The sequence below is a fragment of the Epinephelus moara genome, chromosome 24 (genome assembly GCF_006386435.1).
Source record: "Epinephelus moara isolate mb chromosome 24, YSFRI_EMoa_1.0, whole genome shotgun sequence".
Lineage (NCBI taxonomy): Eukaryota > Metazoa > Chordata > Actinopteri > Perciformes > Serranidae > Epinephelus > Epinephelus moara.
Genome location: NC_065529.1, coordinates 27,178,243 through 27,203,921, shown reverse-complemented (window position 1 = coordinate 27,203,921; position 25,679 = coordinate 27,178,243). Strand labels below are relative to the sequence as shown.

At 38.9% G+C, this 25,679-nt stretch overlaps 3 protein-coding genes and 1 long non-coding RNA gene across 5 annotated transcripts; 1 reads left to right on the top strand and 3 right to left on the bottom strand.

Moving 5' to 3' along the window:
• Window positions 1–1,635: 1,635 nt before the first annotated feature.
• On the bottom strand, window positions 1,636–10,111 carry LOC126386224 (uncharacterized). Its single transcript, XM_050038425.1, has 14 exons — window positions 10,067–10,111; window positions 8,956–9,015; window positions 8,543–8,602; window positions 8,400–8,450; window positions 6,631–6,690; window positions 6,483–6,542; window positions 6,292–6,366; window positions 5,930–5,998; window positions 5,319–5,414; window positions 4,100–4,118; window positions 3,736–3,898; window positions 3,510–3,576; window positions 2,782–2,822; window positions 1,636–2,688 (listed from the first exon to the last, which is right to left on the bottom strand). The coding sequence occupies exons 3-14, from the start codon at window positions 8,577–8,579 to the stop codon at window positions 2,596–2,598; spliced, it is 831 nt and encodes a 276-aa protein (XP_049894382.1). The 5' UTR covers window positions 8,580–8,602; window positions 8,956–9,015; window positions 10,067–10,111; the 3' UTR covers window positions 1,636–2,595.
• A 2,452-nt stretch (window positions 10,112–12,563) lies between these two features.
• Window positions 12,564–13,152, bottom strand: LOC126386797 (uncharacterized). The gene is made up of 3 exons (XR_007569537.1): window positions 13,115–13,152; window positions 12,959–13,019; window positions 12,564–12,697 (listed from the first exon to the last, which is right to left on the bottom strand). It is a non-coding gene; the product is annotated as an uncharacterized LOC126386797 (long non-coding RNA).
• A 6,388-nt stretch (window positions 13,153–19,540) lies between these two features.
• On the top strand, window positions 19,541–21,163 carry LOC126386218 (protein B4). The gene is made up of 5 exons (XM_050038418.1): window positions 19,541–19,708; window positions 19,854–20,110; window positions 20,199–20,307; window positions 20,378–20,427; window positions 20,828–21,163. Exons 1-5 carry the CDS (start codon window positions 19,624–19,626, stop codon window positions 21,101–21,103), a joined length of 777 nt encoding a protein of 258 aa, XP_049894375.1. The 5' UTR covers window positions 19,541–19,623; the 3' UTR covers window positions 21,104–21,163.
• A 914-nt stretch (window positions 21,164–22,077) lies between these two features.
• LOC126386354 (transmembrane and coiled-coil domains protein 1-like) lies at window positions 22,078–25,366 on the bottom strand. Of its 2 annotated transcripts, none has more exons than XM_050038640.1 (3): window positions 25,245–25,366; window positions 23,366–23,798; window positions 22,078–22,700 (listed from the first exon to the last, which is right to left on the bottom strand). In XM_050038640.1, exons 1-3 carry the CDS (start codon window positions 25,300–25,302, stop codon window positions 22,691–22,693), a joined length of 501 nt encoding a protein of 166 aa, XP_049894597.1. In that variant the 5' UTR covers window positions 25,303–25,366; the 3' UTR covers window positions 22,078–22,690. The 2 variants fall into 2 exon arrangements, with proteins under 2 accessions (XP_049894597.1, XP_049894596.1); XM_050038639.1 differs by lacking the exon at window positions 25,245–25,366 and adding an exon at window positions 23,913–23,988.
• Window positions 25,367–25,679: the final 313 nt, after the last annotated feature.

Here is a 25,679-nt window from a genome sequence, read left to right as displayed (position 1 = left end):
TGAGCTTTGCGTTCACAAGGTGCAGGTTAAGTGAACCGCACTGCAGACTTGAAGTTCGGTTCGCTTGAGAGGGGTCTGAGTTCTCTTGGAGTGTTTACATATGCACAAAAAATGCTGAGTCACAGCTCTGACTCCACTTAGAGAGCTGAAAAGGACCAAGTGTGAAAACCCCCTAAAAGGACTGAGTTCAGTCTGTTTAAAAGGACTATATGTGAAAACACCCTAAGGGAGTTTGAGTTTGGTTTGGAACTGTCTCAAAGGTGCATGCAAATGAGCCAAGATGTCAGGGATCAGTTCAGGGCAAGGACCCAGATGCAGAGCAGTATGCAACAAAAGGCGAGCTTTAACAAAGCTAATGACAACATCCCAAAAGCAGGCAGGTAACTGAAAGTCCAGAAGAAAGAAGAACCAAAACTAAACTGAAAACCAACCAGGACAACACAATGAACTTAGGGTAGGAACACAAGGAACCAGGCGGGACACAGAGCAGGAAACAACTCCATGAACACAAGGATGAACACAGATGCACTGACCAGAAACAAAGGGAAACACACAGGTTTATATACACAGAAAAGTAATCACTAAAGCGAGACACAGCTGGAGCAGAAGGGCATGAGCAAAGGAAAAAAAGGACTGGCCTACAACAAGGGTGCAGAGGGGAACGCTAGGGTGGAGCAAACAAGACAAAAACAGAACAGGTGTGAAGGAGATCTACCCAGAGAGCTATGCTGTTGTTACTTTGCAATATATGTAATTTAACTTTCTGACAACTGTCAATCAGCTGTCATCTGTTTGTGGCTTACTCGATGTGACACATCGACACACAGGGGATTGTGGGTCAGAATAGCCAGAAAGGTATGCTGGCTTGTATACTGCAAAATCAGTCCACATGTAGTAGAACATCCTGGTATTTTTGGCATACTGCATTTGACACTCTATGTATTGTCACATACTAAATCTTTTTTTGGCATACCATATTGTATGGTAGTGTAGGAATTGGAACAGTCTGGGAACAGGGAAGGACTAATGAGAATGGTGGAAGACAGGTGTGATAGCAAACAGGCAGGAAAACACACAAAGACAGGAAGTTAATACCAGACATGACACATGAGGAGAGAAACTACAAAATGAAACAGGAGATAGCTTAAACATAAATGAATAACATAAAACAAGGTGTGTTTTGGACAACAACAATAAAACAATGTCCAATTCCACAGGTTTCTTTGAGTGCACTGACCCATTTATTTACACGTGCTCACCTTCACGCAGGTAAAACATTATGTCCATAATTCATCTTCGGTAAGTTTCCACTTGACAGTTTCAGAGTCCATCACAGGTACGTTTCCACTCATCAAATTTCAGTTTCAACATACTACAAACTCTTCATGCTGCCACACTTTACACGGTCAAAAAACGAATTTCTTCCCCCATCACATACCTGCTGCTCATCACCTGCACCTTAACTATATTACCTGCGTTTTCCTGTGCTAGTGCGCCACCCTGTGTACAAACAACAAAACTGCATCTATGTACATGTTGTCTCCATTAGTTAAACCTGAATCAATACAAATAATGTCATTGTGGCTCCAACAGCTGGGTTCAGTTGCATGTTTTATTTATTTAGATCACGATAGATAGATAGATAGATAGATAGATAGATAGATAGATAGATTGCTATCTTACAGCTCGTGTGTTTAGCGCAGTAACATGTGAAGTGAAATGACCCCAGAGAATAAGCAAAGAAAAGCCACAGAAAAATAAATCACATCATAACAAAAGGTTGTCTTATTGTTGAATGACATAGTTCAATGTGTAAATATCAGTTACTTTAAAAGTAAAACATAAAAAGGAATCAGAATAATTTGAAGAATTCAATCATAAGCAGCTGAGACTTTGATGTAAAATCCTACAGTACAAACAATATTTAAATACAGTGACATGCTCAGCCCTCTGCTGGAAGCTAGTGAAACTGCAGGAATAACACCTGCCAACATGACTGGGACCACTCTGACCAGTTGTTTTTGTGCTTCATGGATTTTGTGTTTCAAAGTTTGTAAAAGGGCCTAATGTCACAAACTAACACCAATATTAATGTCCCAGTAAGAGACTGTCCTTAGCCCCATTAATCCAAACAAGATAGAGTGTAAGTGCCTAAGTGTAAAAGTAGCCTAATGTCTGACAATGTATTTAACTGATCAACTAATTTCTCCTGTGTCTTCTAGTCTGTCTTGTTGTTGTTGTTGTTGTTGTTGTTGTTTTTTTGTTTGTTTTAATGTCATTAAAATGAAACAAAAACATAAGGGGGCCTAGGACACTGCCTTGAGGCACTCTGCAAGTGAAAATGCTCAGAGAGGTAACCTCAAACACTCAGTACCTCCCTAACCAATAAAAGAGAAATGTTTTATTCATACCAGTTGCTTTTAGCCTAACTAGAAAGATTCCACTGTCGTATCTGTGAAAGACTTTTCACAGGTCAACACCAGACTACACATATAACCATCAACTTCCCTACCTATTAGATCATAAGATACTCTATAAAAGACAAGTTTAAAATTTTCACATGGTTTAAAAACAGATACAGCAAAGCTTTATGTGTCAGTGTGCCTGCAGAGTGCTGTACACCATGTCCTTCAGGGCTGATGGATGTGGCTCCTCAGATACGGTGGCGTACACATGGTATACGTCCAACTAGAGAAGAATTAAACCAACTGTAAGAGCTCTTCACATCTGTAACATCTATGTAGCAAACATATTCAATACTGTGATTCATGTCTCACTTACATCCTCATTTTGAGACTCTTGTCCGTTACGTTTCTGAGAACCTGAAAGTCAGAGAGAATAACAGTAAGATGATTGTTTTCAGTCAAGGTTGGCATTTTATTACACCGTCTGTGAACTGCCAAAAGTGTAGTCCACCTGATCTATGTTTAGAATTTGACAGACATCCCCTTTTTTGACCCGCTACACAAGTGCTAGTGTTATTACACTAAATCCGTTAAAGTTAGGGTTCTTCTTCTTTTTTTTTTCTTTTTTTTTAAGTTATAAAAGCATATAAATCTAACTACAGTATATTAGTCATACTATAGTATACACCTTCTGGTATGGTTTTAAAAAAATGTGAGAACATTATTCGTTGTACATATTATATCATATGCACAGCATAAAACCTGTTATCTACAGTGCCGGACCTATATTATTATTATTACTGTTATTGTTATTATATTTCATATTTCTTGTTGTTATTACTAACAAGTATAAGTGCTCATGAGACATCAACACAAACAATTTATCTAACAAACAATAATAATAACAAACAAGCAATTAAACATATGTGCATATTTTCAAATTTTGTCCACTTCATTTCCCTCATGTTATATATTTTGAATGTCAAAAATTTTGGCCTCTGGGTGGCGCCCCATGGCAACCATAGAAAGATCTGACACTGGTTATCTATCTTGTACGAGCACTTTATACTACATTCATATAGATATAAAGTGAAAGCAGCTCACCAGCACGACAGTCAGCAGCAGGCACTGAGGTGATCACACTGTATGCTTCATCATTACCTGCTGGTAACTAAAGATGACAGAGAAGAGGGGAGAGGAAGTGGGAGGAATTCATGAATAACTTCATGGATAACAGATTAATTCACCTTGAGGAGGCTTGTTATTCAAATGTTTGATCATTTTAGGTGGTGGGTGTGTGACATCTGACAGAGAAAGACTTTTTAATTACCGATCCTCCATGGTCAAGATTTTTCATGCGCATTAAGTCATCTGCAACAGAAGGTAAAACACACCATAACACACTAGAAGACGATATAAATGTTGTGTATTTTATATATAAATAATACAGTGATGTTGCCTGGTGCACATTACCGGAGACATTGGCTCGTGTCCTATAGAGAAATGAAGGGGAAGGTTTTAATACATAGTCTGTCCTCATTAAACAAGAAACAGGATACACTGTAGGACGATAAGCATAATATCCAGAGGGATATAGTTTGGGCAGCTACTTGTAGTGAAAAAGATTAAAGTCTGTATATGTGATAGAATTTACCTCGCTCAGCTGTTGCTGAAAAGGTGAAAAAAAATCTTACCTCTTTCTAGAACATCTTCCTGAAAAATACAAAATGATTTTTAAAAAAGAGCAGAGCGTTGGTTGAGGCAGAGCACTGTGCTGATTGGACATCAGCTGTTTCTGATATGATTCACATTTATAGGCTCGTTCAAAGCTGTGTGAGTTGTAACATCCAGTCATATTCTTGTATATATTATAAGGCTCTAAAAATGTTACCGAAAGATCTGTGCATTTCCAGCAAATATTGAAATAATAAAGGGTTTCAATATGATATGTAGAGTGTCACACAGTGTACACCGTCACATGTTCCTGGTTGCACCGATGCGTACAACCTTACAGTTGTCCCTCAAAATAAAAAAGATGCTGTGTTCAGTGATTATGATAGTGATGGGTCAGATACAGACTATGACAAGGAGACAGGTAGGTTGCCAGCCAGGCTTTTGATTTAATTCGCTGACCAATGCAAACAGATCATGACAGGAATTTATCAGTGATTATGACCTCCCCTTCCAAGCCCGTTCTCATTCTCAAGCCATCGAATACCACCACTTTGTCAATGATTTCAGTGTCAGATACCTGACGCCAAAAGTCACCTTTCGCAGCATTATGTAACGTGACCAGACGTAACCTTTGACATTGTTATGATACGCCGCTCGTTGGCCAGATGGCACCTGTTGGGATGGTATGATACGGTGCTGGACAGGGTCAGGTTGAAATGCTGCTGGTAACGACGTAATATAAGGAGCAGAAAAGTCCATACAGGGTGGGAGGGGGTGGTGGATGGGTCCAACAACCCCTGGACTTTCACCTAGGAGACGATTGTTCGCTTCCCGAATACCAAACCAAGATGGTTTTTGTATTGTGTATTGGTAACATCAACAGCAGTCGCGGAAGGATACCTAGCACGTCACATGGGAACGTAAAAGGCCACCGACAAAGCGGTGGTATGTATAAGGGTTTTTGATATGTAAAGTAGTCACTCTAGAATATGATAGAGCGTTCTTGTGGCAATGCTGGGAACTGCCAGTGACAGAGTTTTAAATGTTTTAACAACAAGTATTTTGTTAATTTGGTCAATAAGACACAACTAATGATTGATTATTTCAAAGGGTCCCCAGTGACAGACGATTTTATGTCTGGGAAAAATTTGGGATTGAATGGGTTAAGAGTGCATTAGCTCTCTCAAGGGGGGGGGAAATGCACTCAATCTTTACTGAACACATAAATCAAGTTCTCACCAGTTCTTCTTTTGGCACAGAGAAGTGCCAGTCCCAGAAAGACAACACCTCCGAAACAAGCCGCAGCTACTATCAACTTCCATGTCCATGTTTCTGCTGTGGAGGAGGCCACAAGCAAATGTCAGTTTCACTTTGACTCAAAAGCAAAAAGACTGTGTGAACCTACTGAAGGTCTTTATGCCACACCAAATATAAAAGAATAAAAATCAATGTAATACTTTATTACTGATACAAATTTAATATGTAAATAAAGTTGTGAACATGATGAATGACCGAATTCAGGATCATAATCACAAAACAGGTTGCTTCACTGTCACACTGTGAAGCAATACACACTGCTCAAACCCAGCAGAAGCACGTAATATGTATCCACTGTAAATGAGTGGTAACATTTTTCAGCATTAAAAGTTATAAAATTAAGATTTTTAACATTGAATTGTAAGTTTTTGTTCAAATTTTTGCAAAAACATGTTTGCGTAGCTCAACTTAACTTGCTGTAGAATATGTCAAATTGCCTGCTGAAGAAAAAAACTTTACTAAATGAGTTGCATCTCCTTTTTCGTATTAATTAATGCAGTATGTGTAAGTTATTACATGCTTTTTCTTCTCACCTGATGTTGAGTTTGGTGGGGTTACAAGGAACGAGTTACCATTAGAGACAAGCTTTGGAGGTGTCTGACCTAATGTAATAAATTAAAAACAGTCAGAGAAAAGCATTTGATCATTTATGATGCACTTACAAGAATCTCAACTTTAATATTTTCCTGATACCAGATATAAAGGAGTTTTGACAGTGGAAATATATTTTTAAAAGAATATTAAAATGGCATATATCAGAATTTTCTAAATGTTTCCAAATAAATCCTAGCTGCATCTCTCGTTTCTTCATTTTGTGTGATTTTTCTGCTATCACTAAGGCATAAAATGCCCCAAAGTCAGTGTTAATCACTGAGAAACTGAGTATCTGTGTCACCTGAGGTTGGTCTCACTGGTGTCAGGGAAGCAGAGATAAAGCTACCAGTGTAGCTTGGTCTACCAGCAGTCACTCCTGGTGAATGAAGAAAAATACAATTTAAAGTTAGTCATAATACTCACATGTCGCGTGATACACATATGATTTGTGATTTATTAAAGTCACACTTGATATATCTGCAATTTCGTTACCTGGGGGTTTTTTGGTAGGAGTTACAGGAGTGGAGGAGTGAAGCTTGCTATCAGTCAGTCCTGGTGAATAACAACTTTTAAACTTTCAAAACAACGTGATTATGTGATTGTGTTCTAGACTTCTATTTACATGTTTAACATGTCCAACCTGTGGTCACAGTAGATGGTGGCATAGACAGCATCACATCTGGCTGTTTTTCCACAATATCTAAAATAAAAGAAAATGGATTTGGACCCGTCAGCTTTATGTGTTAACAACCGTGTGGGACAGGGTATTTGTGCAATCACTTAGGCAGGCAGCAACAGAGGAAACACACTTTGTGNAGAAAAAAGATTTCTCACCTTAGGCAAAGACAGTTTCCTAGAAAATGAACAAAGAAAAAAATTAATCAGTGATCATTTATGTTGGGAAACTCTAATAATCCTGTAAAAGTGGTTAAACTGGATATAGACGCCACTCTTTAAAGGTCCAGTGTGTAGGATATAGGGGCATCTATTGGCAGAAATGGGATATAATATCCATAACCATGATTACATTAGTTCATAATCACCTGAAAATAGGAAATATGTTTTCCTCTTCCACAGAGTCCACCATATTGTTCTACAGTGGCCCAAAATGGACAAACCAAACACTGGCTCAAGATAAGGCCACTCACTTGCGTCGTCCATGGTAGTTCTCTGTTCTCCCACATGCTTGGCGCACAGGAGAGATTTCAGTTCTGCGGCCTCACCGCTAGATGCAGCTAAATCCTACACACTGGACCTTTAATGCTTTACCTGAAGAAACTGCTGTATTGTGTTGTGTATATGTGTTGGCTGTGTTTAATTAAAGAAATGTGTGGCCACATCAAATATTACAAACATAAGTGCAGTTTGGTGTCAGGATAAGAATAAAGCATGTGTCTGGTCCATCCATCCAAGTAGTTGGTTGTAGGTTTGCATTTGTTTTTAAAAACTTAATGCAACATTATAGACATTTAAACTGCCTGTCATCCACAGCTGTGTGAGTAGTAACATCCAATCACATTCATGCACACAGCAAACATCATAAGCTGACACGTATTATTATCATTATGGCACACTATGGCTCGTGCCAACACCATTTACTCTCTCCACTCCAACCTCCTCCTTATGTGGTATTTCATATTGTTGATGTGTTAATTGAGGGAGCATTAGCTCTCTCAGGGGGGAAATACACACAAGCTTTACTGGACACATAAATCAAGTTCTCACCAGTTCTTCTTTTGGCACAGAGAAGTGCCAGTCCCAGAAAGACAACACCTCCGAAACAAGCCGCAGCTACTGCCAACTTCCATGTCCACGTGTCTGTTGTGGAGGAGGCCACAAGCAAATGTCATTTTTACCTCTGATACAAAAGCAGAAAGACTGTGTGAACCTACTGAAGGTCTATGTGCCACACCAAATATAAAAAAAATAAAGGTCAACGTGATGCTTTGTTTCTGATACAAATTTAACATGTAAATAAAGTTGTGAACATGATGAATGATCGAATTCAGGATCATAATCACAAAACAGGTTGCTTCACTGTCACACTGTGAAGCAATGCACACTGCTCAAACCCAGCAGAAGCACATAATATGTATCCACTGTAAATGAGATGGTAACATTTTCAGTGCTAAGTTATAAGATTAAGAAGAGATTAACAAGGTGAAGAAGAACATTGAATCGCAAGTATGTGTTCAAATTTTTGCAAAATGTTTGCATATCTCAATTTAACTTGCTGCAAAATATTTCAAACAACTCCAATAAAAGAAAATGGATTTGGACCCGTCAGCTTTATGTGTTAACAACCGTGTGGGACAGGGTATTTGTGCAATCACTTAGGCAGGCAGCAACAGAGGAAACACACTTTGTGATTAATGAATGCCACACGTGATTCATCTATAATGTCGTTACCTTCTGCTGGTTTCACAGGAGTTGCGGAAGCACCAGGCCTGTCAATCAAATCTGATGAATAAATACACAACATTTAATTTTTTTTTTTACAGGTGTGATATGTGATGATGTTCTGCATCATCTAGGTGTATAACATGGCCTACCTTTGGTCACAGTGAATGGAGCTCTTGTTGAGGCCATGCTTGATTCTCTTTTCACACTATCTACAGTAAAAGAATTGTGCATGTCACTTTTACATGTGTACAAAGAAAATTTAAATTGTGCTATTTCTATTTCTAATAAATACACAACATTTAAATCTTTTACAGAAGTGATATGCACAGAAGCACATTGCAATCACTTATTTTTTTTTAAAAAAGGCACCGTATCTCTTGGTGCAACCAAACAACAACCAAAGTACCTGGCAGCTTTATCCCTGTCTAGATCAGGATCTCATTATAATGACATCAGGATTTCTTACAAGATAAGATACAGTGTATTTTTTTTTTTAATTCAGTGAATGCAATGTGCTTCCGTAGATATGTGATGGATTATTTAGGTGTATAACATGGCCTACCTGTGGTCGTACTAAATGGTTTTCTTGTGGGGACCGTGCCTGATTCCTTTTTCACAATATCTACAGTAAAAGAAAAGGAAATGTGTGCATGTCAATTTTATGTGTGTTTAAAAATTATATATTGTGCTATTTCTTATTTGTGCTATAAATGAAGCACAAAACTTTTTTAAAGAACGTCTCGGGCTGATGTCAGTGGGTGGGTCAGTCCACCAGACTGAAACATTTGGTGGACTGCCATGAAATCTTGTGTAGACACTGATGGCTCCCAGAGGATGCATCCAAATGACTTTCTGATCCCCTGACTTTTGTTCTACATTGCTGGGAAACTTGGCACCAGTATGCACGATGCACAGAGGTAACTAGCCCTACTTCATGGATTCAACATCTTGGGATATTAATATTCAAACTACATGGACTGCTCCTTTAATCTCTAGCCACAGGGGCCTCCTGACATCAGGTCGTCTGCACAGAACTACTGAAGCACTTGTACAACTGCTTAGATACTGCTACTGCAGTATAACAACAATATAAACAAATAACTGCATAAAACTTGCATTTTTACATGTGAACTACTAAACGTTAGCATGTTAGCACTGCCAATATAAGCATGCATGTTGATTTAAGCAATGATCTCAAAGCACCACTGTACCTACATGCAAAGACGCTACAGGCTTTAAAGTCTTGAAATGCACATCAAAAGCAAGATGTGGGCGTCTCATAAACGCTATTGAAGCACTCTGTATCTGTTCAATCCACACTGACCCCAACCTCCTTTAAGTCATCACTAACCTCAAAACCAGCTGTCCTATCAGCAGCTGTCTTAATTATTTCAAAATCGAATCGTTCTTCTAAAATAGACCAACAGTCTGAAACACATTCATCTGAACTGAAATTTCCATCAAATTCCTTGTTTTCGGCCAGTTAACCTGAGTCTGATTCTGATGTCACAGTTCAAATATTTCAAAGTGGGGACATACTCTGTGATGTTTATCTGAATGTACACATTCAGTGGAAATTCACTTAATTGCATTAATTAATTTCAAGTGTAGTGTGTTGTGTCACGTACATTAAAGTGACCTCAGCATTTGTGTTCACATTTTTGCTGACTTACCAGTCAGGCTGTATCTGTCACTACGAGGAGACAAAGAGTTGGCATCGCGTCTTTGAAGAAAATGTAGACGTCTTGACAAATCATCAAATGGAACAGTAAACTGACAGAACCTCTGATTGGTTGACATCTTTTTATGCCAGACGGTTGCTTCTATAACTGGACGACCCTCTTCTCCAAAGTACAGGTTACATCTTGCATCATTATTAGCAGAACCAGGCAGAGTGCAGGTAAAGAGAATGAATTCACCATCAAAATATGCACTCATCTGTGGTTTCTGCCCTAAAAGAAAGAAAGACAGAAATATAAATATATGTATATAAAACGTCACACCTGAGTCGTCATGTTTTACAGTTAACATTCAACTTACTGATTCATAATCGATCATTCTGTGTCATCTTATGTTAATGTGAATTGTACTGTCATAAACTTTTTTTGCTCAGAAAATATTGGAATCTGACAACAAAAATGGAAGCAATTTATAATTTAACTGTAAAAAAAAAGTTAATTGTAACATTTCACCCCACAGGTGGCATTTTAATGGAAATGCAAGCTGTTGAATCATCATTTTCCCCCCTTTTTATAATCCCTTCAAAACACCTGAATTTGACACCAAGTCACCGTTATCTTGCACTAACACTATAGCATGATATATAAAAGAATTAGAAAAGCAGTCGCTCACTGTGTATGGTGATGGAGGATGCGTCACTGTGTGGAGAAGGTGAATCGACCTGTCCTTGCTTTACAGTGTAGAAACATTTCACTTTAACCTCAGCAGGTGAACTCTGATGTGCCTTTTTCAGCAGCTCACTTCCTGTCAGAGTCTTCATACAAGAGAGGATTGTGGGAGATTCTTGCCCAACAATGTAGATATAACACTGAGACACAGAAACAGATGATGGAGCCCGACAGTTCAGTGTGACTGAGTCTGTCTCTGTGATCACCGCTGGATTCACTAGTAGTGTAGATGGAAGACGAGCTGAAAGTTTGGAGGTAAACATACAGTATTTCATATCAAATATGTAAGAGTTGCATTTATTTGCTAATAGTCCTAACGACAAATTGTAATTCAATGTAGAGGAAGTAAAGAAAAATATACTGCACAATCAAACCATGTGGATGACTAGATTAATACACTGATAACAACACAGCTGGACATGACAGATAGTGGATCAGAGACTGACCTTCAACTTGAATCTCATGACAGGAGTCTGTTGGAAATGTGTTAACAAGATACACAGACATAGTAATTCATTAATGTCTTTATTAAAATGTAGAAGACTAAGATCAGGATATACTTTATTTGTCCTGTTATTAAAATGTAGAAGACTAAGATCAGGATATACTTTATTTGTCCTGATGGAGAAATTAGCTGCAAACTCTGCACTGCAGTTTCACAGTAAGTTCACAAACAGCACAGAGCAACAAGAACACAAATAACATAAAATCATAAGCTATAAAAAACATGTGGTAACATACAGATACATGACGGCCGACATCACATATAAATGTCATGTTGTGTGTGAAGCAGCATTAATTTGTGATAGATTACAGTAACAATGGAGTAATCTGTAGAAGGTTTAACTTACACATGAGGATGACAAACAGTAGGCGTCCAGCCATGATGAAGCTGAGGACTGAGACTGTCCAGATAGACACACTCGATAGACAATAGACACTCTCATGTCTGACTATGTGGACTTTAACATACTTAGGTGTCATTTTACAGAACTTGCTCACAGGAAAACCACAACGAGCATCAAGCGTCAATCACACACAAAAAAACTGGCCACAGAAACACATGCACCTCACATCTACTCACAAAAAAACTGGCCACAGAAACACATGCACCTCACATCTACTTGCTTTAATATACTTCATTAAAAAAACTTAAACTTGGTGTTATTTTTTACATCAAATCTACAGCAGCGATGGCTGTGTGGTTCAGAAAAGTGTCATTGGTCATCATTTGTTCACAAACTGCTCACACCTGTTCATACACACCTTAAACGCTCTAAGCAAACATGCAGTTATTTGATTCTGTCCTGACCATTAAACACTGAAATTTGCATTTCCCTCCAGAATCATGCATTTATTGATATTTTACACTGAATAAGCAGGGAGGGACAGTTTCAATTGTAAGCTTGTGAAAAGAAATAGTTCCTCTAACCACAAAAAAACTCTCACGTCACATCTAAGGGGTTAAAGGAACATACCAAAGAGAATAAGGCTAAAAAATTAAACAAAATTGAAGCTAAAATATGTTCTGTATATCATAGTTTTGGTGAAGGCTAACATGACGGAGCTCCCAGTTTCTATATCATAACTGTTTTTGGGTTTTTTGCCTGAGTGTGAACATTCTTTAGCATTTCTTATATATAAAAGCTGCATGTTTACAGGCAGGTACGCTGAGCTTACTCACCACTTTCAACAAATTGTTACATCTTGTTTTAGCTGAAACATATTTCAGACTCTTTAAAGAAAGACAGGACTGAACCCCACCAATCCAAAAATTTTTCAGACCCATCTTAAATCTGTCTGAGAAACACAACATGATGTACGAGTGCTGCACATGTTGTCTCTCTGATCTGGCGCTGCTGGTTCTCTGATGTGCTGTGGTTAGCATGTGTTACTCTGGTGGAAAAAGAAAAAACAGACTTTTCTGCATTAAAGTTGTGAAGACACACCACTTGCACACGTTTAATTTCTGTCCTGCCACATTTCAAACACATCAGGAAGTGTAATGCTACATTATAAGTTATTAATCTTATTGTGCAGCCATAGAAGTCATAAATATCATAAAGTATATGTATAACATTTAACCATCATAGCTCTTTTCCATCATGGATATGAAACATGCTGTAGAAAACTGGTAGGAAGAGAAAAGCAGCTCACCAGTATTGCTGAATTCATAAGAGACGATACTGTAAGTTTCATCGTAACCACTCGGCAGGTACTTTATCAGAGGGACAGAGGGAAGGAAAATTCAGCGTGGCCTTATGCAGGACAGCGTGATCACTGAATGAATGGATACAGGAGTTTTTAAATCACCTCTGCACTGTTGAGACTTTTCATATATCCACATGCAACTAAAACAGAAAACAACACAATTCAGTAAAGAAAAATATAAAATGTAAAGTAAATAAATATACACGTATGAATAACACGGTTATATTCTTGTGTTACATACACTTTGATTTGCTGCTGTCGTTGGCTCCAGGGCTGAAAGGCAAACATGTTCAATTCAATTCAATTCAGCTTTATTTAAAGTGTAAAATCACCATAAACATGGTCTCGAAACACTTTACAGTTCACATAGACAAAATACATTAGAAAAATACAATTTACAGATAAAAAAAAATGCAATTTACAAATAAGCACAATTATTTACAAAAAAAAAAAAAAAAAAAACAATTAAAAAATACAATAAAAAAAAAAGTGCTATCAAGTTGTGCCATATGCTTGGGAAAATAAATAGGTTTTTAGTCTTGATTTAAAGATGTCAACAGATTCAGCATCCCTTAGTGGTTGGGGGAGCCGGTTCCAAAGAAGTGGGGCACGGTGGGAAAATGCTCTACCACCTACTGATTTTTTGTGAACTTTGGGGACTGTGAGGTAGTTACCATTTTGTGAACGGAGAGCACGTGCTGGAACGTATGGAGTGATTAGTTCGGATAAGTATGGGGGTGCTAGGCCATGAAGAGATTTGTAGGTGAGTAAAAGCAGCTTGAAGTCTGATCTGGACTGGATCGGGAGCCAGTGGAGAGTGATTAAAGCTGGGGTTATGTGCTCATATTTCCTGGTTTTGGTAAGTATCCTGGCTGCTGCATTTTGAACAAGTTGTAATTTGTTTGTGCTGCGCTGCGGTAGGCCAGAGAGGAGGATATTGCAATAATCTAGTCTAGATGAAACAAAGGCGTGAACTAGGATTTCTGCATCTGAGGTATTTAGGAGGGGACGGATCTTTGAGATGTTGCGTAGATGGAAAAATGCTGTCTGAGTGATTTCCCTGATGTGAGCATCGAAGGACAGAGATGAATCAAATGTCACACCAAGGTTTTTAACTGTTGATTTTGGGGTGACAACACAGTTATCAATGTTTAGACTAAGGTCAGTGAGGAGTGGTAGTTGGGTGCTCGGGCCTAGGATTAGTAGTTCGGTTTTGTTGGCATTCAGTCGTAAAAACTTTTGTGACATCCAGTGAGTAACAGCAGCTAAGCAGGATTCAAGAGCCATGTTAAAAGCATGTCGTCATTACAGAGGAAACAAGAATACATACATATGAACAAGGAGTGTATTATTTCAGAACAATGCTGTATATGTATACTGCCCTTAAAGCATTTTAGATTTTCAAAGGTTCTCTTGCTCATGTTCTGTATGTTTACAGCCATCAGTTATGAGTCTTTTACATTAAATCAATTAAATAATCATATGCAATAAATGGTGTCTGGCATAAGAGGCTCTGATAGTGAACAAGCTCTTTCCTCTCTAACATCCAGCCAGTCCCCCTAATCTGCTACTGTTCACCAGAGGAGGAAAACAGTTGATCTCAGCAGCAGCAGCAGTGTGTCTGAAACTATGTAAACGGAGCAATGATGGTGAAGATGCTGTTATTGTTCACTAAACTTACCAGGAAATGTTTGAGAAAAAAGATTTCTCACCTTCGGTGAAGACAGTTTCCTAGAAAAGAAAGAAAGAAAAAAAATCAATCAGGGATCATTTATGTTGGGAAACTATAATAAACCCATAAAAGTGGTTAAACTGGATATAGACGCCACTCTTTAAAGGTCCAGTGTGCAGGATATAGGGGCATCTATTGGCAGAAATTGGATATAATAATCATAACTATTGTTATGATTATTGTTTTAGGTCCACTTCTCTTCAGTCTGTACATGCTCCCGTTAGGAAAAATTATCCAAAGTCACAACATCTCCTTCCATTGCTACGCGGATGACACGCAGATCTACCTCCCCCTCAATTCCCAAAGCCAGACTGATATCACCCGAATACAAAACTGTTTTCAAGACATCAAAGACTGGTTGGCTCAGAACTTCCTTCAGCTGAATGAGGACAAGACAGAAGTCTTACTCTTTGGCCCCCCACATCATACTACTGCTAACGCCCAGAACCTCAACCACCTCTCCTCCTATATCACACCACATGCAAAAAACCTGGGTGTTTTATTTGACAGTAACTTAAGTTTTAACAGGCATGCAAATTCAGTTGTCAGGTCCAGTTTCTTTCAGCTCAGAACCATTTCAAAGATCAGGCACTTCCTATCACCCTCTGACCTAGAAAGAGTTATTCATGCATTCATATCATCCAGGCTAGACTACTGCAACTCCCTCTACTCAGGTATTACTCAGACCACCATCTCCCGTCTCCAACTAGTCCAAAACGCTGCCGCCCGGTTATTAACAAGAACAAAGAAGCGAGACCACATCACTCCCATTCTTGCATCATTACACTGGCTCCCCGTTCATTTCAGGAAACACTTTAAAATTCTTCTGATTGTTTATAAATCCCTCCATGGTCTCGCCCCTTCATATATCTCAGAACTTCTCACCCCTTACACAACCACCAGAACCCTCAGATCCTCAGACCGTGGTATGTTGGCTGTGCCACGCTCACAGAAAACAAAGGCGGGGGACCGGGCCTTTTCTGTTGCAGCCCCTCGGCTCTGGAACAACCTGCCAGAAGCCATTAGAAAGGCTGATTCTGTTGAGGTTTTTAAGAAGCACCTTAAGACCCATTTTTACTCTTTGGCTTTTAATAGTGTTTAATCGGTTTTTATTTTTTCATCTGATCACCCTGGGTTTTAATAACTTTTATTTCTATTCTTTGATAAATTGATGTTGGTCTGTATTTTACATGTCTTTATGCCTATGTGTATATGACATGTTGCCTGTGAAGCACTTTGGTGCAAATGCTCTTTGCTTTTAAGGTGCTATATAACTGAAATAAACTTAAACTTAAACTTAAACATAACTATAATTACAGTGGCTTATAATCACCTGAAAACAGGAAACGTGTTTTCATCATCTTAGAATGAGCTGTTTATATTTACCTACGCAGCAGGTCCTTTTCCATGGAGCCCACCATGTTGTTCTACAGTGGCCCAGAATGGACAAACCAAACAATTGAATGCCACTAGTGAAAAAAAAAAAAACGCTTGCTGCACCTTTTTATTGTTGCCAGGCAACCACAGACACACCTCATTACCCTAACCCTCCAGTGTAATCAATCTACATTTATTTGTTATTTGGCATTCTGGGTATCCAGCAACTGCTAACAGCAGTTTCTCTGCCATCGTTTATCAACTGTAAACTTGTTGTCATGACCACCACGAAGACCTGCCTCTCAAATAATCCAATTGCACAATGGGAAAAAAGATGATGAAAAAAAAGAGATGACATGTGAAGTTTTTCCACTCTGAGTTGAAGTTTTTTCAGCTCGAGGATGTCAGAGCGCTCCGGCAAAAACGCCAGGCACATCGCAACACAAAAACAGTGAGCAAAAATCTTAACTCTCATTATAAACAATTACAAAAAGCAGCCTCTGGCTGCTAAAACGCTTTCTGTGTGATCAGGGCCTTAGGCCACTCACTTGCGTCTGCCATGGTAGTTCTCCGTTCTCCCACATGCTCGGCACATGAGAGAAATTTCAGTTCTGCAGCCTCACCATGAGATTCAACTAAATCCTTCATACCGGACCTTCGATGCTTTACTTGAAGATAATACTATGGTGTTGGCTATTTGCATTTTTTCTTTTTACAGTCTGAATGACTTTACCAACATTTTTATTGCCTGTAAATGTGATTACTGGACATTTGTTGGACACTCTAAAACAACACTCTTAAGGTGAATAAATTCTTACCTGTGCATTTAGTGAGCGAAAGAACTGCACATCCCAGCAAGATGATGCCCACAGATAATCCACAACCAGTCATAACTACGACCAGCTTCCCTACCTGCACATCTGAACAGAGACCATCAGCTAGTGTCAGTTTGATGGAGGTGGGACAAGAATAAAATCAGCCTCCTTAAAATCAAATGGACTTATTATATTATATTATATTACATGATAAACTCTGGAGAGCATGACAATTTTCAGTAAATTTCATGGCAATGTCCATGTTTTCATGTATCTTCTGTGTAAGGGACACATTTTGCTCAAGTGTCACAAAAGAGGAAAGACTCAAAACTAATAATGAAGAAAAACATGCATCACTGAAATTCTGAGATACTTACAGTCATCACCTGGTGTTGTAGGAGGGACAGGAGAGAAAACACCAGGACTGCTTTCATTCAGAGCTAATATGTCAGAGGAAAAAAAATAATTTATTAATGTATTTATTTATTTATTTATTTATTTATTCATCGTATCATTGAGATTCTGAGATCCTTACAGTCATCACCTGGTGTTGTAGGAGGAACAGGAGAGAAATCATCCAGACCCAATAAGTCAGGAAAAAAACATGTCTGTATTTATTTATTACAATATTATTATAATATTGATATTTCAGTAGTTCTTATATCTTTAAGACAATTTAGTTAATACATAATATAATGGAGTGAAGCACAGTCGTACAGTGTTTGCCATTAGATGCTGTCAGCTCAAATAAATAAATAAATATAATCTAAAACTTGTCAAATTAATAGCAGACTAAAACATAACGTTTCTCATAAGGTGATAACAGTGAGGCTGGCCATGAAAAATAACATATCAGGGACTTACCTTGTGCTTTCACCTCATGAAAGGAATCTGTGGGAAAAACAGTGTCTTAACAAGAAATATATGCTCCAATAAATGATCAGTAACTCCAGTGACATGCAGAGTGATCAAAACCTCTCACAACATTCAATAATAAAACACAGTCCTGTCACCAGAAGAAAATGTTGGCATTTTACTTTGCAAAACATGGATATGTAATATTTGTACATTTTATATCATATCAACATTTCTACAATGACGTAGTTCAGATTACATGTATGTGAGCTGATTTTTGTCAATGGGAGGTAAAGGGGGTGGTGGATGGCGAGACTATAGTGCTGTTAAAATATAAAGAAATGTAAAATGCCATCAGGGCAGGTACACATGTGACATATCCATGGTTTGCTGAAACGTATGATCCCAACACTTATTCTGGCGACTGGGTTGAATAACAACACATACAGGCTAACATTAATTTGATGCTTGCAAATAATAATGTACCCATATCAGTACACAACAAGCTATAAGATGAGAGATTTAACTCACACATGAGGATGACCAACAGCAGGTGTCCAGCCATGATGATGATGCACAATGCTAAGACTAAACCTGTCTGACTCTGACTGACACTCTGAAGTTTCATTATGTAGAACCTGCTCTCAGAAAAAAAAAACACAGCAAGCATCAGAATTTAAAAATACTATTAGACGAGCCGCAGAAACACAAACTGATCTGCCCCCAGTACATGTTGTATATTTAGATCTATGAGTGTGGTCTACCTGGTGAAGAAAGATAACAGAGAGGAGTTATATTATGGTGTCTCTGTACTACATTAGCAGTGGGAAAGATGTGTGAACAGTAATCACAGGCAGATCAACTTTGTCAAAGTGGTTATTGAAAGGACAGAAGCCAGTGATATATTTGCCTCTTTGTTGTGAAAGGGGGAAAACTGTAGGCAAACAGTGTGACATGTCTATGACTGACAGTCAGGGAGGGATTTCAAGACAATATTAACATTTATAATTGAGGACAAACCCTGTGCAAATTGTGTTCATGCTTTTATCCAAATGAACCATTAAAATAAATACAACTCAAAGTCCCACATGTACTGTGTTAGTAGTGTTATGTTCTTAAACATTTCATTGACAAAACCATTGAATGCAAGTTCCGATATTACTTCTTTCTACACTGTGTTAAATGTATTTATCATTTGTTTATCATTACCTGCAGACTGTGTTCATGAAAAGAAAGTACAAGGTCAGTCCTTATATGTCAGTATACAGGGCCTGCCATCGCTGAGTTGATAGCCTGTTTTCTAAGTAACAGTTAGGCTGTTGCAAGACTGCATAGGTATGTGGATATTTTTATCTACATTCAGTTCACAAGGCAGGCCACACAAGAACATCAAAACCACTACAAAGGCTACAAAAATGATCAGATAGAGGTCACATCCGTGCTGCTTGTTATCTGAAGAGAAAACCACGTCTGGCAGCTACTGGCAGGTTTTATTTCTGCACCTCGTGCTGCTTACTTTTAATCCAACATGTATGTGTTTGTTTTCTAAAGTTTAAAGACATTCTCGGCCTTTAATATTGGAAGTAGCATTTTTCAATTTAAAAATGACACATTAAGAGGCTTCCTAAATGAGGTGGACGACACATTTCACCACGATCCCTGCTGGATTTAATCACTGATAGTTTGCACCTGATGCTAATGTGATGCACCTGGTCTTGTTTTACCGGAAGAAGCTGCATAAAGACGGAGACGTGCTTGCTGTGCGGATGTATCCTAAATAGCATACTTTTAGACTTCACGTGACGTAGTTTTTATATCTTAAATTCACAATAATGGGTCCTAAAAAGCAAGCAGTGGACGCTGCTGATGCGCCTGCGCCCTCCTCCAGTGATTCCCCGGTGGAAGAGAAAAAATCAGGTCTGCTCGCTTTTAACTTTACATGGAGAGCCATGTGACTGTTTAACCCATTACATTTTAACTTGCAGTGACCAAAACTGTTAATCTTATCAACCTTTTCCCAACATATGTGTAAATATAAACAGGATATATGTTTGCTCTCTAGGTGCCGCAGCGGTGCGTAAACTTGCAGCTCACCCATCCACAGCCATTATGGTGAGAGAAGCACTTAAAGAGCTGGACTCACGCAAAGGGGTTTCATCCCAGGCGATACAGAATTATATAAAACAGAAATACCCCTCAGTGGATCTGGTGAGGCTGAAGCACTTGGTCCGAAGAGCCTTAAAAAAAGGAATCGAGACTGGCACGTTGGTGCGTCCTGCAAACTCCAATGTCACTACAGGCGCAATGGGAAAATTTAGGGTAAGATGTCGTGTCTATAGCTTCAGCAAAGCGGGTCAGATGACGTGTCTAATCGGGCCCTTTTTTTATTTTATTGTCCTGTGTTTAGCTTGCACCAAAGGTCAAGGAGGCCAAGCCAAAATCCGAGAATGCTGATCCCAATGTGCAAAAAGCGCCCAAAGCAGCCAAGGATGGAGCCAAGAAGGCCAAAAAAGCAGGTATGAATGGACCGGTGAAATCACTACAATAATAAGCCATTAAGATGTTTAATAACTTAACTTCTTAAAGGTGCCACCAAGAAGAAAGCTGCTGCCAATGAAGAGGCCAAGTCAGAGGAGGTGAGTCAATGTTTGTGCTGAGAAACTGATGTATCCATGTCACTGTATTATCTGGGAATATACAGGCCCATAGTGCGGCTGACGTTTTATTATTTGAAGATTAACAGGAGCTACTTGGTTTTACAAAGGTGTACAGCAGTGTAGTTCAGGCCAAGCAAAATTTACAATTTATTTTGGGAAGATATGAGATTTGGTCGACAGTTTTCAGGCCAGAAACCTTAACACTTAAATATAATGCAAGTAATCGTGTGAAAATGAGTATACATGCTATTTCAAGTTAATGTTGTAGTAGAAACAACAGCATGGATTAAAATGGAAAATATCCAAGTTAATAAAAAATTACAACCCTGGCTTTTTTTGCTTGTTTTTTTTTTTTTGTCTGTTTGTTTGTTTTAAATAGGACCCAAAGCCTCCCAAAAAGTCCAAGAAAGAAAAAGAGGCCGACACCTCAGAGGCTACCAACTCAAAGGTCGCTCCAGCAAAGAAGCCAAAAGCTAAAAAAGCTGCAGAGAAGGCGGATGGCAAGGGAGCCTCTGACTCAGCCAAACCTAAAGCAGCAAAGGCCACCAAGCAGGCAAAGGCAGGAAAGGCGTCTCCGAGCAAGGCTGCTAAAGCGGACAGCGACGCCCCTGCTGCTAAACCAGCTGGGAGACGAGGGAGGAAGGCTGCAGAGTAAATGTATAGTTAACTGGTGTTTTATACTATGTTGTTTTGAAATAAAAACTTATTTTTTGGAGCTCTTGTTTGTGATTTCATTTTCTGCATTTGGAGCATGATGCTGTATGTCTATTGTCAGGACACTACTGGAGCTTTAAGTAGAACTGGTGTTGACTAATAACCTACCACAGCATCACAGACGGCTACAGGGAATTAAAGTAGCCTATCATTAAACTTAATTCACTATCAGTCATACTTATGTGAAAAGGCAAATACAGGAACTTGGAAAAATACTTGAACCACAAAATGACTTTGTATATAATTACTCGCGTTGCCTTGAATTTGATGAAATCTTGTTTTTTTGTTTTTTTCTCTCATGCCTCCGTGATGAACAGAGAATCCAAAAAGTGGTACATTCTTAACAGAAGTAAACGGGGACTGATGACAGCAATTGTATCAAAACATGAATTTACTTTACCAACCCACAACTTTCAGTGTAATCCTCCCAAGTCTTATTTATCCAGTCATATGCTCAGTGCTTCCTAAACACTTTGCTTATTGGTAGCATGCACTGGGCAAGCATGTCTGAGCTCTGCCTGAGCAGAGTTCAAATGCATAGTACTGGGCTGCTCATGAGACTGTTTGTACCAATGTGTTTTTAAATAGTAAGGTTTTACTGAAAATGAATGTGAAGTACTCGGCGTACAACTGGATAAATGAGATGTGGATTATACTGCAGAGTGTGTGAGAACTTGCAAACACAATTTGGGAGGGGGGGGGTGATTAAGATATTTTTGCCTTTTATAGATGGGACAGCTAGGTGTGAAGGGGGGAGAGAGAGAGGGAATGACATGCAGCAAAGGGCCACAGGCTGGAGTTGAACCTGGGCCGCTGCGGCAACAGCCTTGTACATGGGGCGCTTGCTCTATCCACTAAGCCACCGATGCCCCCATTTTGAGAGTTTTGTTGTTAAAGTGGATCCCCTTTACTCAAATTCATGAAAAATTGATACACAAATGGTCATTTTGCAGGTGAACTATTCCTTTAATATTGTTTGGCTTTGAAACCACGTGGCAGCAACCCAGTCTATAGAATGTAGAAGTTGACCTGTGATCAAATACTGAACATTTAAAGTTTTTTAGAGGTAACTTATATGTCAGTTTAGACTTCTGTCAGGTGATTTGTACTCAGAAGTAATGTGAAATATGAGACCTTAATGCTCAGGTACTGTCCTCTGTACTAGACTCCTGAAGAGATGTCAAAGTGATGCTTGCATTGAGACAGTTTTATTGATTGTCTCCCTTTTCAGGATGTTGAGTGCAGAAAAAGTAAACTGGATACTCTGAAATGGCATCCCTGTGCCCCCAGAGGAAGGAAAAGAGGAGTACAAAAAGCAGTGTAGAAACTGTGCGGATGTATGTTCTCAACAAGGGGACGACACAGTTAGCCACTGTGGACACAAATACTAGAATGACTGCCATAACAGCCAGCAGCACATTGATAAGTTGTCCAAGAAGACTTCCTGCTGGTGCGTTCTCAAACCCTTCAAGCTGCATCACATGCTGCTGCTGCTGCTCCATCTTGAAGAGACGTGTCTGACATGCCTTCAGCGCCTCCTACGGGGTAGAGACAAAACTGTCAGCAAAGGTGCTCTCATGACCAATCAGAGGAATGAACATATACAGCACCACTTATCTATAGATTCGTTTCATGGCAGATAATTTGACTTGTGTTCCTAGTGCGCCTATTCTCTATGCAATGTGCACAGTGTTTGTACACAGGAATACTACCTGGCCCCACATTTGCTGTGTGATAATATGCTTCAACACAGAAATACACAGCATCTAACAAACTGATGTTAAGAATTAAAACTAGATTTTTACACAAGTCACTGCAGGAAAAGCACAGATGTAGCTTACATCAATGACTGTTCATTCCAATAAGCCTTAATGGAGCTGGCTCACCCAAATGTAACACAGCCAGTTTTAATGTTATGAGTAACACGTGCTTTTCTTGAGATGACATAAAAAAAGAAAAAAAAAAAAAAATACTGAGACGCTTACATGAATATCTGTCACGCTGACCAAAGACTGATGTGCAGTCTTCTCCTCCATGCTGGCTAGTTCCTCTTTCAAGTTCAAAATTTCACTCTGGTATAGTTCTATCAAGTCATTGAGTTGTTCCTCTAAACATTCACCCCTGCAGAATAGTAATGGCAACAGCATCACAAACAGGACAGGTTCCTTTAAATCTACAGGGTACTACAGTAAGGATGTGCTACCTGTATTGCTCCAATTGTAGGGCCTCCAAAATCACTGTGCAGTTTTGCTGGTGGTAGGATTTTAAGTTTTCAAAGCATTCCTCAAGTTGGTTGTTGATTTCCTGGAGCTCTTGGATCTCATAAAGTATAGCCTCAAAGGCTGATGCCTGGATATGGTCAGAAGTATTGTCCCTGGAGCTAGGGGATCCTCTGTGGAATCCTTCAGAGCCAGACATAGCAGAACAGCTATCATCACTGCCATACTTCAGGCTAAGGACCCTCGCTCCTGCAGGGCTGACACCCTCATCTTCCTGGGTTTCATCAAAGTCTTTCAGGGTTGCCATGTTGTCAGTGCTTCCAAACTTGTACAGATGAGGGAAGTTTTGCTCAGTTTGGACACAACAGCTCCAGCTGAAGGGAAAATGGCTAGAGAGAAGCTGGAGAGACCTGTCACCTGTATTGGGTAGGATAGGGTTAGTATGTAACTGCTACTGAAAATGCTAAAAGCCATAGTATTCATTTTTATATTACAATAGCATGGACTGAATTGACAATCTGACCACGATACCTGTACTCTGGTTTGAGCATAATATGGAGGTGTCCAACTTGGTCCCTTGGCCCAAATAAAATATTAACATGCAGCCTTTTAGTCCATAAAATAGCAATTTAAAAATTCTGGGACTGTGTGTTTTTGCAGCAAAATACCGAAGGTACCAGGAAAGCATATATCTTGACTCTTTCAAGCTTTTGTGCATGTCTTTAATGTCATGTACTGTAAGTCCCTATAAAGCTGTTGGCATACAGACATGTGACGAAGATTTCTAAAACAGTTAAGATGAATCTTACTTGTTTTAAATTAATAAGGCACTACATACCCCCACAGGCAGCCCAGCTATTCATGCATTCATCTGATTTTCTCTCAGTTTTCATATTGCGTGACAGTATGGGCTCAAGCATCACCACCTACAATCAGACACCTTACATCTTTACACAATCAGACGCTGAAGATAATGGACAAGAAGCCTGTCCGGTGGCATCAATGTCACATATTAGAGCGATACAATCTTTTCAGCTTTGACAGTTTCATTACCTTTTGTTTCCTGAAATTAGTTTTCAAATGTATCAACAGTCTAGCTCCAGAGCCTCTTTCCAGATTTATACAAAGACAAGACAGTCAGTGTAAATCTAAATTTGGACAATCAGCTTTTTCCATAATCTCTGGAACACATTACCAACTAAAATCAAACTGATTACAGATTTACAATCTTTCACAACAAAGGTCCAGTGCTGGCTAAAAGCAAACCAGAGCTGTGCCCACTCTTAGGTAAATGCACTGAAACTGTTAAGGGGTATTAGTGTAAGTGTTTTGGTGTATAGTGGTATGTCTACTGTAGTAGATGTGTCGTGGGATATGTAGTGATGTTTGTATTGTGGTATATGCACTGTGGTATGTGTATTGTAGTGTGTGGATTGTGGTTTATGTATTTTACTGTGCCGTCCATGCAGTTACATGATGTTTTAAACTGTATATTTTAGGTCTACATATAAAAGCTCAACTAGGGACAAGAGTTGAAAATTAGCAATAGCTATAAACTCTCTGTGCAACACGCCAGTCACATAGTCTGTATTGGAACTGTCCCTATCAAATAAAATGATAAATTTAAATTTAATTATATGCAATTTAAATTTAATTATATTAATAGGTAGATACGTACTTAGCTTAGGATTTATTTAAGTGACTACCAACCTGTCGGGCCTCGATTATCTATCATGATGTGTCTCAGATGTGACTGTTAGCCTAACGTTAGCTATCTTAGCCACTTGGGGTCGATCCGATATTTTCACTTGGTATTGATAATTGAAAGCATTTAGCGTTAAAGGTTTGGTTCTGTAAACATACCAGTGCTCTGAACATATTCGACCTTAAGTTTGTAACCGTTGCGTCCGACATAAATCATGTAAACAGCCACATATTAACGACAGGGCGGTTTTTTAGTTCAGCTAAAGTTAGCAGTTTGCTAAACTAAGCTAAGCTAAACGTTCCACAGAGCGCTAACAGGTTTTCATGTTGCCTAGCAACGATCAATTTCGAGAAAGTGAGTGTGTTAACTCACATTATAACTTAGACCTGGGATGCTCTGATATTGATTGCCACCACAGTTGCAATTTTAATGTTATGCTAAGTTAATGTTGTCAATGCTAATTTTAGTCCATGTTGTTTGTCAGATAGTTAACGGTGAACCTGAATGCTACAGAGGGAAGCTGGATGGAGGCAGACTTATTTACTGAACTGAATAGAGCTGGGTCATGTTTTGAAGCAGAAGTATGGTTTCTA